At 39.0% G+C, this 13,656-nt stretch overlaps 1 protein-coding gene across 8 annotated transcripts in view; it reads right to left on the reverse strand.

Moving 5' to 3' along the window:
- Positions 1-13,656, reverse strand: part of PLEKHM3 (pleckstrin homology domain containing M3) — a 242,470-nt gene that overhangs the window by 65,070 nt on the left and 163,744 nt on the right. For 2 of the 8 annotated variants that reach the window (XM_008999343.5, XM_054257848.2), the window contains one exon: positions 277-994. The exons of the other annotated variants lie outside the window; for them this stretch is intronic. In XM_008999343.5, coding sequence (XP_008997591.4) covers positions 989-994 — 6 coding nt within the window. In that variant the 3' untranslated portion in view covers positions 277-988. Of the gene's footprint in view, positions 1-276; positions 995-13,656 lie in introns of those variants that run through there. 8 annotated transcript variants of the gene reach the window in all.

Raw genomic sequence — 13,656 nt, forward strand, 5'->3', positions numbered from 1 at the left:
TTCTTGGAAAAATCAGATGATCTAGAGCAACTAGGCTTGGATTCAACGTGATGATGATCCTGGCCACGCAAAGGGGCTGCCTGTTGCCAGTTAGATTTCTGCTCTGCCTGACAGCTGTCCCCACCAGGCCCCAGGGTCTTGCATCTGCCTGCCTTCCACAGTGGCCTTACCTGCTGGCTTGTACATATCCCCAGTCTGGAATCCATGGTCCATTGATCCTTTCTCACTTAACTAATGCCCATGAGCTTCAAAGACTTCAGCATTTCACACATCAGCTAAATAAAATCTGCTTTTACTTCTCTCTAATTAATGCATACACAAATACATGCTGGTTTTGATATAAGAAAACAATTGAAGATTACATTTAATTTGGAAATAGCTGGAAATAACTGAAAATAGTTGGATACTTTCTTTCAAATGTACATAGTTACATTAGAGTTTTACAAAAAGAAAATGTGAGGGAAATGTAGTATAAATTATACCTAAAGAGAAATTACAATGTCTAGGTGAGTAGGTAGCAGTGAGTGGTAATATAAAACCAAAAGACTACAAAAAATGGAATCATGTCTTTTGCAAAAAAGGAAGCTATACATAATACCAGAGATAAAAACTGAAGTGGTTTTTAAACATCATGGAATGATCCATCTTTTAGAAATAAATATAATGATGATTCCATTCAATTGCCAGACAGGGTGCTCCCATGGGTGGAAACAAGTCTGCTCCAAGCCAAGGCTAGGCTTTGGGTCCCATGAAGATGAGTTCTCTGGAAGACTGTGGTGGGTTGTACCAGGAGGTGCCTTTGCCTCTTGGTTCGCACCTGGTCATTTGCAAGGGAAAGGAGTTGGAAGTGTGGGGAGAAAGATCTCCTTCAATTGAGAGTCTCTCCCCTTCAGCACTGGAGAAGTGAGTCATGCATTTCTTCGAGTTCCAAGGCCACGCTTGGTGCATAGGCAAGACTTGCTTCAGCTCCATATGTGGTGACTTAGACCTAGACCTAGGAAACCAAGTATGAGTGGAAAATGAACCTCTAGTTTAACTGTGCCAGAGGAAGCAGCTGCCCAGTGCCTACCCCGCCTTGCCCCTCTCTGTCACGTACAGTGAAAACCCCCTCTCATGTCCTCAAGGCAGTGCCTGCAGGCCGAGGCCATTCTGTGAGTTTCCATCTTTCTTCCACCAGACTCCAAGTCCACTCTCCTCCAAGAAAGTGTTGTCTTTTCTCACCCAGAGTATTAACACTACTAAGTCTTTCACCTTAATTTATGACTCAGGATTTATTCACATCCTGCCCACTCTAAGCTCACAGAAATAAAATCAAGTGCTAGACACACTGGCTGCCACTAAGGCACTAGCCTTGGGAGCTGGTGGTGGCAGCGGGGGATGCTGCCTGGCATGCTGGGCCCTGGCAGTGCCTCTGCTGTGTTGCCCATTGAGCCCTTTCTCAGTTAATGGATGTCGAGTTGGGTCATCTGTCCATTGACCCGGCCTTCATGTAAGCAGCCATAGGCTTTGGGCAGACAGGAGCTCAAAGATGCAGCATAAGGCTCTTAAAAAAACCTGGCCATTTGCTGCCTCTAATTCCCTACTGCTTTGGCATATTGGGCTATGTGTTACTCTTTAAAATAATAAAAGAATAACTCTTCTGTGAAAAAAGATAAATAAATATAATCGTGGTTAACTCTAGGGAGGGGAATAAGTCAGAGAAGCAAAAACACAACCATATGCAAAATTGTGTATATTACATACATATATTAGCTATCCAAACTCATTTTCTATTTCTTAATATGTTTCTCCTGGTGCAAGCAAATTGTCACTTTGTATATAGCTGTGTTTGTGCATTAAAAAAATGTATAATAATTTTGCATAAAACTGCAGAAGGTGAACAGAAAAATCAGGTTTATTGCTGTGTGAGTGTAGAGTTTTTTTTCTTAGTAAAGGGGGTAGAAATTATCCTGGCTGTTTTGAGTCAAGCATACATTTCCCACCATTCTTCAACTTATTTTCTTCTCCATTACCTTTAGAAAGCCATAGATAGACCTTCTTTTATTCACATTCTCTGAGGAACCATTAACTCCAATAAACCCCAGTAAGGCATGATCCTAATACCAACTCATGATATATACTTTCTAAGAAATAGCCAGTGCCAAATCATATATCCAACCACCGGTAAACACTTTTCAATTCATCATGAAGCTATTTCTAAATCGTGATGGTAGCACTTGAGTTCGGTTTTCCTCATTTCACTCTCCTCTAGACAACCAAACTTTAATGAGGCATTGAAAGAGAGGCATTAACAAACTATAGTCCATTTAGGGGAAAACAACCAGACTAGAGAACAGTCTGGAAACCAGGTGAGTAAAGGCTGATGAAACTGAGATGAGAAGAGAAGACGTTGAGGAAGACATGACAGCGATCATCCGGGATCTAAAGAAGAAGTTTGCGCATCTTGTGCATAAAGTTTTTTCTCCATTTAGATTTCCTTGGAGAAAGGGTGTGAACATTTTGAAGGCTTTTGAAATATTTCACCAAATTTACACTGTCAGCAATGTATACTTATTCTTAACTAGGAACCTTAATAAGCTCTGGGGATTGAGATCATCATAATATTTAGTCTTCCTATAAAGCAATGTGATAGGTATCTCCATTTCATTAAATCTTCACTTATTATTACTTAATACAAATTTATTTCCTTGTACAAGCTACTCATATTTATTTTATTTTAAGGTTAAACTTGTGTATATTTTTCTTATTAGCATTTGCTGGTATATTAGAATATACTGACGTTTGTGTGCATCTTACCATATGACAATAATTACTGAATTTCCATGGATGCTAATGATCTTTAGGTGATTCTTTTGGGTCTTTCTAATATTATATCTCTTGTTTATGTTTCATTTTTTGTTGCATCAGCCAGGGCCAATGGTGCTAGTGCCTATTTTTATTGTTTCAGTAAGAATCAAACTGGAGCTTATGGAGTTTATAGTGAATGACTCATTTTCTCCATCAAATACATATATCATATCATTCAACACATTTCCTTTATTCCCCCCACTTTTAAATGACAGCTATATTGAGATATAATTCAAATACCATGTGTTTCACCTATTGAAAGTCTACAATTCAGTGATTCTTTGTTTTAGTCACAGAGTTGTGAAACATCACCAATCAATTTTAGGACATTCTACCAACTCTCTGAAAAACTTTATATCCATTAGTAGTCACTTCCATTTTCTCTCTACCCTGCCCCTGCAAGCTCAAGGAACCAATAATTTACTTTCTGTTTGGGTGCAGTGGCTCACACCTGTAATCTCAGCACTTTGGGAGGCTGAGGTGGGCGCATCACCTGAGGTCAGGAGTTCACGACCAGCCTGGCCAACATGGTGAAACCCCATCTCTACTAAAGATACAAAGAAGTTAGCCAGGCATGATGGTGCATGCCTGTGATCCCAGCTCCTTGGGAGGCTGAGGGAGGAGACTTGCTTGAACCCAAGAGGCAGAGACTGCAACGAGCTGACGTTGCACCACTGCACTCCAGCCTTGGCAACAAGAGCAAAAACTCCTTCTCAAAAACAAAAAAATTAAATAAATATATTTTCTGTCTTTATAGATTTGCTTATTCTGGAGATTTCATGTAAATACAATCATATAATATGTGGTCCTTTATGATTGGCTTCTTTTACTCAGCATAAAGTGTTCAAGGTTCATGCTGATTTTCTTTTAAATGCCTTCACAGGTAAGTCTCTTTTTTCCATCCTACCCTAGACTTTTATCACTCCTCTCTAGATTAATAAAATAATCTCCTAGTTTTATTTCTGGATGTTAGTCTTTTTCCTTAGATCCATTATACATACATATTAATCAGTTTTAGACATCACTTTCATCATGTATCACCTCTTTCCTGAAACCTTTAGTGATTTTTGTTTTGTTTTTGAGACGGAGTCTCGCTCTGTAACCCAGGCTGGAGTGCAGTGGCTGGGATACTAGACACGAGCCACAAAGCCCAGCTAATTTTTTTGTATTTTTAGTAGAGATGGGGTTTCACCATGTTGGCCAGGCTGGTCTCAAACTCCTGAGCTCGAGTGATCCACCCGCCTCAGCCTCCCAAAGTTCTGGGATTACAGGCATGAGCCACTGTACCGGACAAATTCTTAGCATATCATTAATCAAAACTCTTCACTCTTTCATTTCATAAAATTATATTGAGTTACTATGTTCCAGACACTCAATGTAGAGTGAACTGGACAAAACTGGAGCTTACATTGTGCCTGGTATGCAAGTGGATTCCATATTAGCCATCCAAAATCATTTTGTATTTCTTAACATGTACGTCCTGTTGTGGGCAAAATTTCCCCTATGTAGAACATGCTTGCTCTTGCTCCTGTGCCATCATCCATGTTATTCCTCTATCTGGAGATTAACTTTTCTTAACCCTGACTTAAATTTCATGTAGGCTTCATGGCTCAGATCTACCGTCGCTCGATCTAGAAAGCCCTCTTTGGCTACTTCGGACACCATAAATCTCTTGTGTTTCTCCCTAGAAATTAACTTTTACATCACATAATTTAATACAGAACTTGATGCTATTTTGTACTCTTTGCTTTTAACATGTGAGCGCTTTGTTTCAGCTGTAGGCTGAACATTTAAAAATAATGATATCTGACCATTTTTATCCATACAAATGGCAATTTTATATGGAGCACTCTTAGAGAATATAAATTGCTTGGGGGCAAAGACTGAGTCTCATACTTGTTTGAAATATCCCCTCTCTGCCAGGCATCCAAATTCTTGTTGACTAACCAAGGATGCCTTTCTGTCTTTACCCCTGGTGGTCAGCAGTCATATCTTAGGTTGTCTTTATGTCACAAACATTTGCAATCACTCTGCTGTGTGATTTAGGGAGGAGGATAAAGACTGCATGGCCTTTAAGGCAGCTCAGCTATTCTGGGATCCTTTTGCTTTTTTTTATTTTCATTTTTTTTGAGGTGGAGTCTTGCTCCGTCTCCATATTGGAGTGCAGTGCACGATCTTGGCTCACTGCAACTTCTGACTCCCTGGTTCAAGTGATTCTTTTGCCTCAGCCTCTCGAGTAGCTGGGATTACAGGCACATACCACCAAGCCCAGCTAATTTTTGTATATTTAGTAGAGACAGGGTTTCACCATGTTGGCCAGGATAGTCTCTCTCTCCTAACCTTGTGATCCACCTGCCTCAACCTCCTAAAGTGCTGGGATTACAGGCATGAGCCACCGAGCTTGGTCCTTTTTTGTTTTTTAGATGGAGTCTCACTCTGTTGCCCAGGCTGGAGTCCAGTGGCACAATCTCGGCTCACTGCAACCTCCAACTCCCTGGTTCAAGCGATTCTTCTGACTCAGCCTCTCGAGCAGCTGGGATTACAGGTTTGCACCACCGTGCCCAGCTAATTTTTGTATTTTTAATAGAGACGGGGTTTCACCATGTTGGCCAGGATGGTCTTGATCTCCTGACCTCATGACCCACCCACCTCAGCCTCTCAAAGTGCTGGGATTATGGGCATGGGCCACCACGCCCGGCTTTTTTTGCTTCTTGATATTTGATTAATTTATCTTCTTATTTGTCAGCTTAGGTTCATGGCCATGTTCCAAATGGCTGAAGCTGCTGGAATTTTTTTCTCCAGAAAAGTGAGGTAATGATATTGTTTATTTTAGAATTTACAAGCATTCCTTTAATATTGTAGAAATGAAAACTTTATATTTATAACTTTCCAGGGGTAAAGATATATTCAGAAGGGTTAAACCTTGCCTTTGCATATAACTACTAGAAACACTAGGAACCAGCCACCCTAGCATCTAGTCCAGAAGTTTCACCACGATGAAGAAGTGGACTCAGGTGTGATTTCTCCTAGGGCTCTTTTTTAAAAAGCATACATGCACACACACACACACACACACACGCACACACACACACACGCACACACACACACAGTATATAAAATTATATAAATTATTTTATATATAACACATATATAAATGCATATATACACATACACATATATTTATAAACATATAATATTTATTCATGTATTTATTTTGGATAAGTGCTCAAAAATAAATCAATTTTCTTTCCTCCTACCATCCCAAGAGCCTTAACTTGCCCTCCCACTTCCTAGCCATCTTGGTAGGGGGTTGAGGTTAGGGCCATATTACACAAACACTAGGAAGATAGGGTGGCCTCAAATAAGACCAAAGCCAGAGGAGCATACCACCTTTGGGTTCCAACCAAGAATGAAGAATAGAAAAGAGCTGCCAGGATGCCACTGGGCCATTGGATCTAAAAATGGCTATGGGTGAGACAAAGTCAAATGGGGCCTCCTGGCCAAGAAGTACACGGCACTGAGGAAAGTCAGACATTTGAACTCTGCTAACTGCTGTAACTTGCTAGAGTGACCACAGTCCTTAATGGGGCTCGGAGTGGGGAAAAGTCCTCGAAACTGATGCAGAGCATCACTGAGACCAAGCCAGGACCAACCAGGATGAAATAAACCTTAACTGGTCAAAATGACTTAACCTTAACAAAATGACTTCCTTAGTCAAAGCTTTTTTTTTAAAACCTAAACATGGTACAGTTTTTGCTTCTTAAAAACTTGGGGTATTTTCCAGTGGATGGTGGTTTGATTCATTTGGGAGTCTCCCAGAGGAGCTGATCTTTCATCCCATCATAACTTAGTTGTCTCTGGGTATTGGGAAGCAGTGGGATATAGTGAAAAAAGCAAGGCTGATCTGAGGACAAATTCTAGCTCATCTACTTTCCAGCTGTGAGACTTCGGCAAGCTAGTTAACCTCTTTGAGTCTCGGCTTCCTTAAATGAAAAATTAGGACGATGTCTACTTTGCAGGGTTGAGAGAAAGATCAAATTTAACAGACTGAAAGCATCGAATATAGTGTCTGCAAGGGATCAATAAATAATAGCTAATTAGCTTATCCCAATCTAAATAGGGATTTTAGATCTCTAAATCTAAAGAATGATTTAGACTCATTCTTCCTTTCAAACACTTGAGATCAAGGGAAAGGAAAAAAGCTTTGAAGGCCACATTCTTTTTTTTTTTTTTTTTAGAGGAAGGCATCAAGTTGTTCTTCTATTTGGATAGGATCAGTATAAATTAATGTAAAGCAGTCACATCCATTTCTTTTGATATTGCTGTAAATAAGAAAACAGGGCTTATACAAGCATACTTACATTTGCCAAGGCCAGAATGCTAGGGGGAAGACATTTCATGCCTCAAACTTGATGTGAATCACTTATGTAAGATAACATCTTAGCAACACCCGGAAATTGTGTCTTACTCCTTTCCTACTTGTACTTAAATTAGTCACAGGCTAATATAACTTTATAACAACCCCTCAAAAGTAAAAAAGACACTTCAGCTTCAGCATTAGAAGGCTGGTAGTTTTTAGTTAAACCAGGTGGTCATCTGGGTATATGACAAGTGACAGTGAAACAGACCTGAGATGAGGTTTAGTTATCTCTACTTCCCCCAAAGTGCATGTCTACGTGAACAAAATCATGACAGTTGATTCCCCCTACTTCCTTGCTTCCCTGAACTCAACCTCTCTCCCGCTCTCCATACACCAAATTGCCCTATCTCCTTGAGAAAAGGCAGATGTCGAAAATCTGGTGAAAGTTTATTTCTGTTTTCCATTAAACTTAATGTCTTGTTCTAAGGAAGGTACTAGTCTGATTTATTTACTTGGAGAGTGTGTATATAGCACTATTCCGGAGGTGTTATACTAGCCAGGTAGTCAAAGAATATACCTTTCCATTTGTAATAAAATTATGTCATCTTATTGCACAGTAGCACAAGCACAAAATGCAGCATCAAGTTGACATCTTTTTTCAGATTTTGCTATTTTTCACTTTTGTAATCTGTCTATAAATTCTTTTCACCATTTTAAGTACTTCTAGAACTCAAGGAACTGTCAAATATCACTTTCCACAATCCAGTACCTGACAAATATGCCAAATATGTTTACCCTTCTTGTGTGAAAGCAGCCCATGAAAGCTGCCTGGTTGAACCTCCAGCTCGGGGATACACACATTTTCCCTCCCTCTTCTATTCTGGTCAAGATGGTCAGCACTGGAATTTGAGGCCTATGGCTTTCTTGCAGACTAAGACAACAGACTTTATTTGATTTACTTTCTTGCAGACCAATCAAAAATTACAATTAAGTTAAAAAATAACCTAGTGCTGCCTTCCCCAAACCACAGTTTCAGAAACAGCTGCTTATAACTCATGTGTGGCACCAGGAAATTGCAGTGTCATGTTCAAGGTCCGCAGCCAACAGAGATCTGTGGGATTGGGAAAAGGGCACAAATGATTCTTTTATGTTGGTTACCTTCACTCCCTTGGCACCACCACAAAATTCAAAATTTACAGGGGAGGAAGACAGAGCACTAGCAACTTGGACAAGAAAAAAGAAAGGAAAAAGCTCTTTCTTGTCAAATTTCCTTATGCATAGGCCAATTCCTCCCCTCTGATTTGTCAAATGACCTTCCATTTCAAAACAAGCCTCCTCAGCCATTGTGAAACATCTAGATTCTGAGCAACTGTCGGGAATGCTTTGATGAAGAGGGCTGCTGCACTTGACAAACAGCTCGGTCTCTGAAAGTCTAACCAAAAGACCCAATTCATGATGAACAAAGTCACCTGCCACTCACTAGGAACAGGCTGGCTTGACGAAATGGAAGAATCAAAATTGGCACACGTTGTGAAATAATTTCCAATATAATTTAGCTGTATTTGCTTGGCCAGACAACCATGAAAGGTTGCACTTTGTCTCTAATGTCATTGCTCAGTTCATTTAATAGGGGGGTGGAGTGAAGTCTAGTGACCTTGGCCAGGTGAGTTCATGGGAAGTTAGGAAAAAACAGCCTGTGGATTCTGCTCAAGCTTGAAAATCCTAACACACCTCATGAGAATATTCTGAATCCTCATTAAATTTTAAAATTTTACTCCTTTTACTCTTAAATCCTTAAAAATAGAAAATAACAAGTAGGCCGGGTATGGGGGCTGATGCCTGTAATCCCAGTACTTTTGGAGGCCAAGGTGGGAGGATCACTTGAGCCTAGGAGTTCCAGACCAGCCTGGCAATGAAGTGAGAATCCTATTTCTGTAAAAAATTTAAAAATTAGCTGATTGCAGTGGTATGCACCTGGATTCCAAGCTACTTAGGGGCTGAGGTAGGAGGATCCCTTGAGCCCAGGAAATTGAGGTTGCAGTGGGCTATGAGCTATGATTAGGCAGCTGTGCTCTAGCCTGGGTGACAGAGCGAGACCCCATCTCAAAATAAATAAATACCACCAAAGTATATGGGCTATTCCTATTTCAAAAAGTTGCTTAAAACTCCATTTTCCCATAATTAACCTTTGAGCTCCTTATCATGGCTCAATGCTGGGATGTTTGTACATAAACATAAAGTGTCTCTTTTCTAATTAGCTGCTCCTCACCCTGCCTAGTCCATATGGTACTGCTCTAACAAGACTTAAATTTTGGCTAATCAAGCACTTTACTGAGGGTGGATTGTTGTGCCACCAATTAGCTCTTATCTGATCCTCTCCCAAAGGTGATAATTTCTACTTAAAGCTTGGAAACTATGTGATAATTTAATCTGGTTTAATGTAATTGGGTAGATTTATGAGTGGCCACCATCATTCCTATCAAATTACATTTTGCTCCCTGCTAAAAACTAGGTCTTAGGCAATAAAAGATTTTTAAAAATTTCAGTTTCATTTTTCTCAGTGGCTAGAATGTCAAAGATGAAACCAAGAATGCAAATTTCTTATCCAGAAAAATATATGGAACGGGCCAACTTCAGACAGTTTTTCTGCACTAAGTGCCTCAAAGGGTGTGGCTTATGTCAAACCACAACTCCACGGAACTTAATGAAGCATTTGCAAAGAGTAAGTATCAGAATGTGCTCCAAATATTCTGAGCCCAAAACAGGTTACAGGATCTGATATAGGTGCATGTGTTTTATTTATGAGGAAAATAGACTACGATATTTTAAATTGAGACAGTTCCAGAAAATTCTCATAGATGGTTAAGCAGAATTTTGCTTCTCTGTTAATTAGTTACATGTTTGAAACAAATCTGATATAGGTCTCTGCTATTCCTTTTGGCCCTAGTTCTGACATCATTGACTTCATTGAGCAGTAAATGAGGAAAAAGTTCTCAGTGTTTTTTTTTTTTTAATCTACTTGACATCTAATTTTGGGAGACTAAGTGGTCTTTTTAACTCAGTTTTCCTTACTTAATTTACGAGAAAACTGAGCCCAGAGAGGTGATGAGATCTACGTAAGATCACCCAGCTGATTAGTGACAGCTTCTGACTCGCTTCCTTAAGCACCCTTCACTGCTTCAGGAAGGGGGCCTTTCTGAGGGCATCTGAGGTCAGAGTGTAGCACCAGGGTTTGGTTCAGCCCAGGAATTCTGAGGTCACTGGATGCCTACTGACCCACCTTGTAGAAATGGAAGATTTCTAAAACTCAGTCTCTGCACAGAATCAGGATTGTGCAGACTAAGTCCAGGTTTAGACCCACAGTTTTGATCTGAACTGGATCTTCTTTTGGCTTATTGAAAAATAATATCTCTAGTCCTTATAAGAAGTCCTCATATAAAAATTCTCTTAAATGGTCACATCTCATGCAATTTTCTGAATATGAAGATAATCTTTAATAATATCTTATTGACTGAACTGCTGGAAAACTCATAAAGTAACACAAAAATTCTGTGACAGAAACAAACTTACCAACTTAAACCCTAGGCGGCCGGGCGCAGTGGCTCACGCCTGTAATCCAAGCACTTTGGGAGGCTGAGGCAGGTGGATCACCTGAGGTCAGGAGTTCGAGACCAGCCTGGCCAACATGACAAAACCCTGTTTCTACTAAAAATACCAAAAAATCAGCCAGGTATGGTGGTGCATGCCTGTAATCCCAGCTACTTGGGCGGCTGAGGCAGGAGAATCATTCGAACCTGGGAGGCAGAGGTTGCAATGAGCTCAGATTACGCCATTGGACTCCAGCCTGGGCAACAGTGTGAGACTCCATCTCAAAACCCCAGGCTATTTGCCAAAACTAGAGAAGTTACTTTATTAAAAGGAGAAGCATCTGGCAGAATAAACTTCAAAAGAAAAAAAAGAGAAAGAAAGAAAAAAAAGGAGAAGCAACTACAGCTGGGGTATGTACATATGTGGGAGAAACTGAAGAAATGGCTTTTCAGAAACAGGAAAAACAAAGGCAGCATTACCTGATCATTTAGGAGAATGAACTGTAAGAGTCAGGAGAGACATAAATGCTGAGAGCAAAGAAGGGAAGAAGTAGGGAAGGATAAAAGCAATAATAATAATAATAAGTGATAATTTAATTTGTTAATTAAAAAAGAAAATATTGGGCTTGATGGTTCTGTGGAAAAATATATCTTTTTTAAGTTTAAAACATAGAGAATACAGATGCTTATGAAGAACAAAGAAAGTTTCATTGCTCAATGAAGCTGACTGAGATCTGAAATGGGAGTTGGAAATCTTGGTTTCTATTCCCAGCTATGTCCCCAGTAAGCTCTGTGACCTTTTTTGTTAATCACGTAACTTCTCCATATCTCAGTTTCCTCATCTAGGAAATAAAGTGATTGTATTCAGTCACTGAAAATTAGATGATCAATAAGGATCCATTTCAATTTGAAGATTGTATAATTTTATAATTAACAAGGGAGACATCAAAAGAAACTTGTTGAATAGCTCCAGGAATGTAGAAAGGGAATATCTGGGGAGCTAGATAAAAGGTGAGTTTAACCAGACTAATTAGAAGAGACTCCAGGAAATTTTCAACCAAAGTAAAATAATGTCATCAGCTTTTTGTTCCCCTGCCTGCTGAGCTCCATTCAAAGAGGGAAGTAAGGCCTTTTAGGAATCATCCCCTCACAGGTGTGCAACCAGATATCAGTTTTCCTGAAAATCTCTGCAAATCCCTTCCTTTCATCAATGCATTTAATTAGTTAATGTTTGGATAGCACTTTAGGTATGTAAAGTACAATATAAGTGCTCAGCATTATTATTACTTAACAGCTTTATGGGACCAGCCATTCCTGAGATTAAATGAGAAACTAAACTGAGTCCCTGACTAGAAGGCTGTGATTAATACATTGCTGGGTCACTGATGAGGAAGAAAAAGCCCTGCATGTATATTGAAACAGGTACTCTTTATTAGCCTGTATATCACTATCTAAGATGGTTGGGGATTTTTACTCTTTGCTTCAAGGTCCATTAAGTAGAAACCACAACTCACAACACAGTACTGATTATGATTTCATATGTCCTATATTTCTAGAATATTATCTGTTGTATCTGTGGTGTCTGTATGTCTGAGCATCTGTACACCCAGGATATGGATTCAAATACATGGGAATTTACTATACAATAAAGGTGGGAAAGACAAATTATTTAATAAATGATGTTGGGGCAAGTGGCTGGCTATCAGGGAAAGCAAATAAGCTGAATCCCTAACTCATCTTCTGAAGACTTAAATATAAAAAGAAAACCATAAAAGTATTTTTAAAACTATAATGCAATATTAGGGAAAAATATTAGAAATTTCGAATATTAGAAAAATTGAATTTGCCCCATTTATGTGGGGTAAACATTTTATAATCTTAGAAGTTATAAAATGGTGATAAATACGAATACATGAAGTAAAAAATTCATTCAATATAAAATATCATTTAAAAGTCAAATGACAGAAACAAAAAAAATTCCTATTTATATGAAAAAAGTGCTAATTTCCTTAATATACACAAAGCTCTTTAAAATTAATAAGGAAAGGATCAATGATACAACTTAAACACAGGTTAATTAAAAAGGCAATTCAGAAAAACTACAAATGGTCAATAATGATATAAAAAAGATGCTCAACTTTACTTCTCACGGAAAAATGCAAATTAAAACAACACTGTGAAGTTATTTTTTATTTATCAGATTGTTCAGGATTAAAAATATTATTAATATAGAAAAGTAATGTGTGTTCAGGAAAACAGGCACTCTTATGAATGGAAGCATTAAATTGGTTCTACCTTTTCAGAAGGCAACTGGCAATATTTATCAAACTGCAAAGCATGCAGATCATTGCATGACCTAGCAGTCTCACTTTAATGAATTTACACTACAGAGATATTCACACAAGTGCACAGGGAAATGTAGAGGGTGTTCACTGCAATATAGGTCCTCAAAGAGAAAAACTGGCACAGAAAACAACAACAACAACACACAACTTAGGTTTAGCTGGGCGTGGAAGCATAGGCAGTGTGTACCTTGTAGTTTCAGCTACTTAGGAGGCTGAAGCGGGAGGATCCTTCGACTCTAAGATTTTGAGGCCAGTTGGGCAACACAGTGAGACCCTGTCTCTTAAAAAAAGCAAACAACAACAACAACAACAACAACAACACATGTAATTACTACTTAGCTTAACGTACCTAACTTACGCTATAGGATAACTCTATTATGCAGCCAATAAAAAGATGAGGTAAATCTTCATGTGTACTAAACATGTAGACACACCCAAATGTCCACAGTATAATGTGAGCTGGAAAAGACAAAGCACAGAAAGGTGGCACAGTTTGATCCCATTACAAAAGTGTAAC

Source organism: Callithrix jacchus, chromosome 6 (assembly GCF_049354715.1).
Source record: "Callithrix jacchus isolate 240 chromosome 6, calJac240_pri, whole genome shotgun sequence".
In the NCBI taxonomy this organism is placed as follows: domain Eukaryota; kingdom Metazoa; phylum Chordata; class Mammalia; order Primates; family Cebidae; genus Callithrix; species Callithrix jacchus.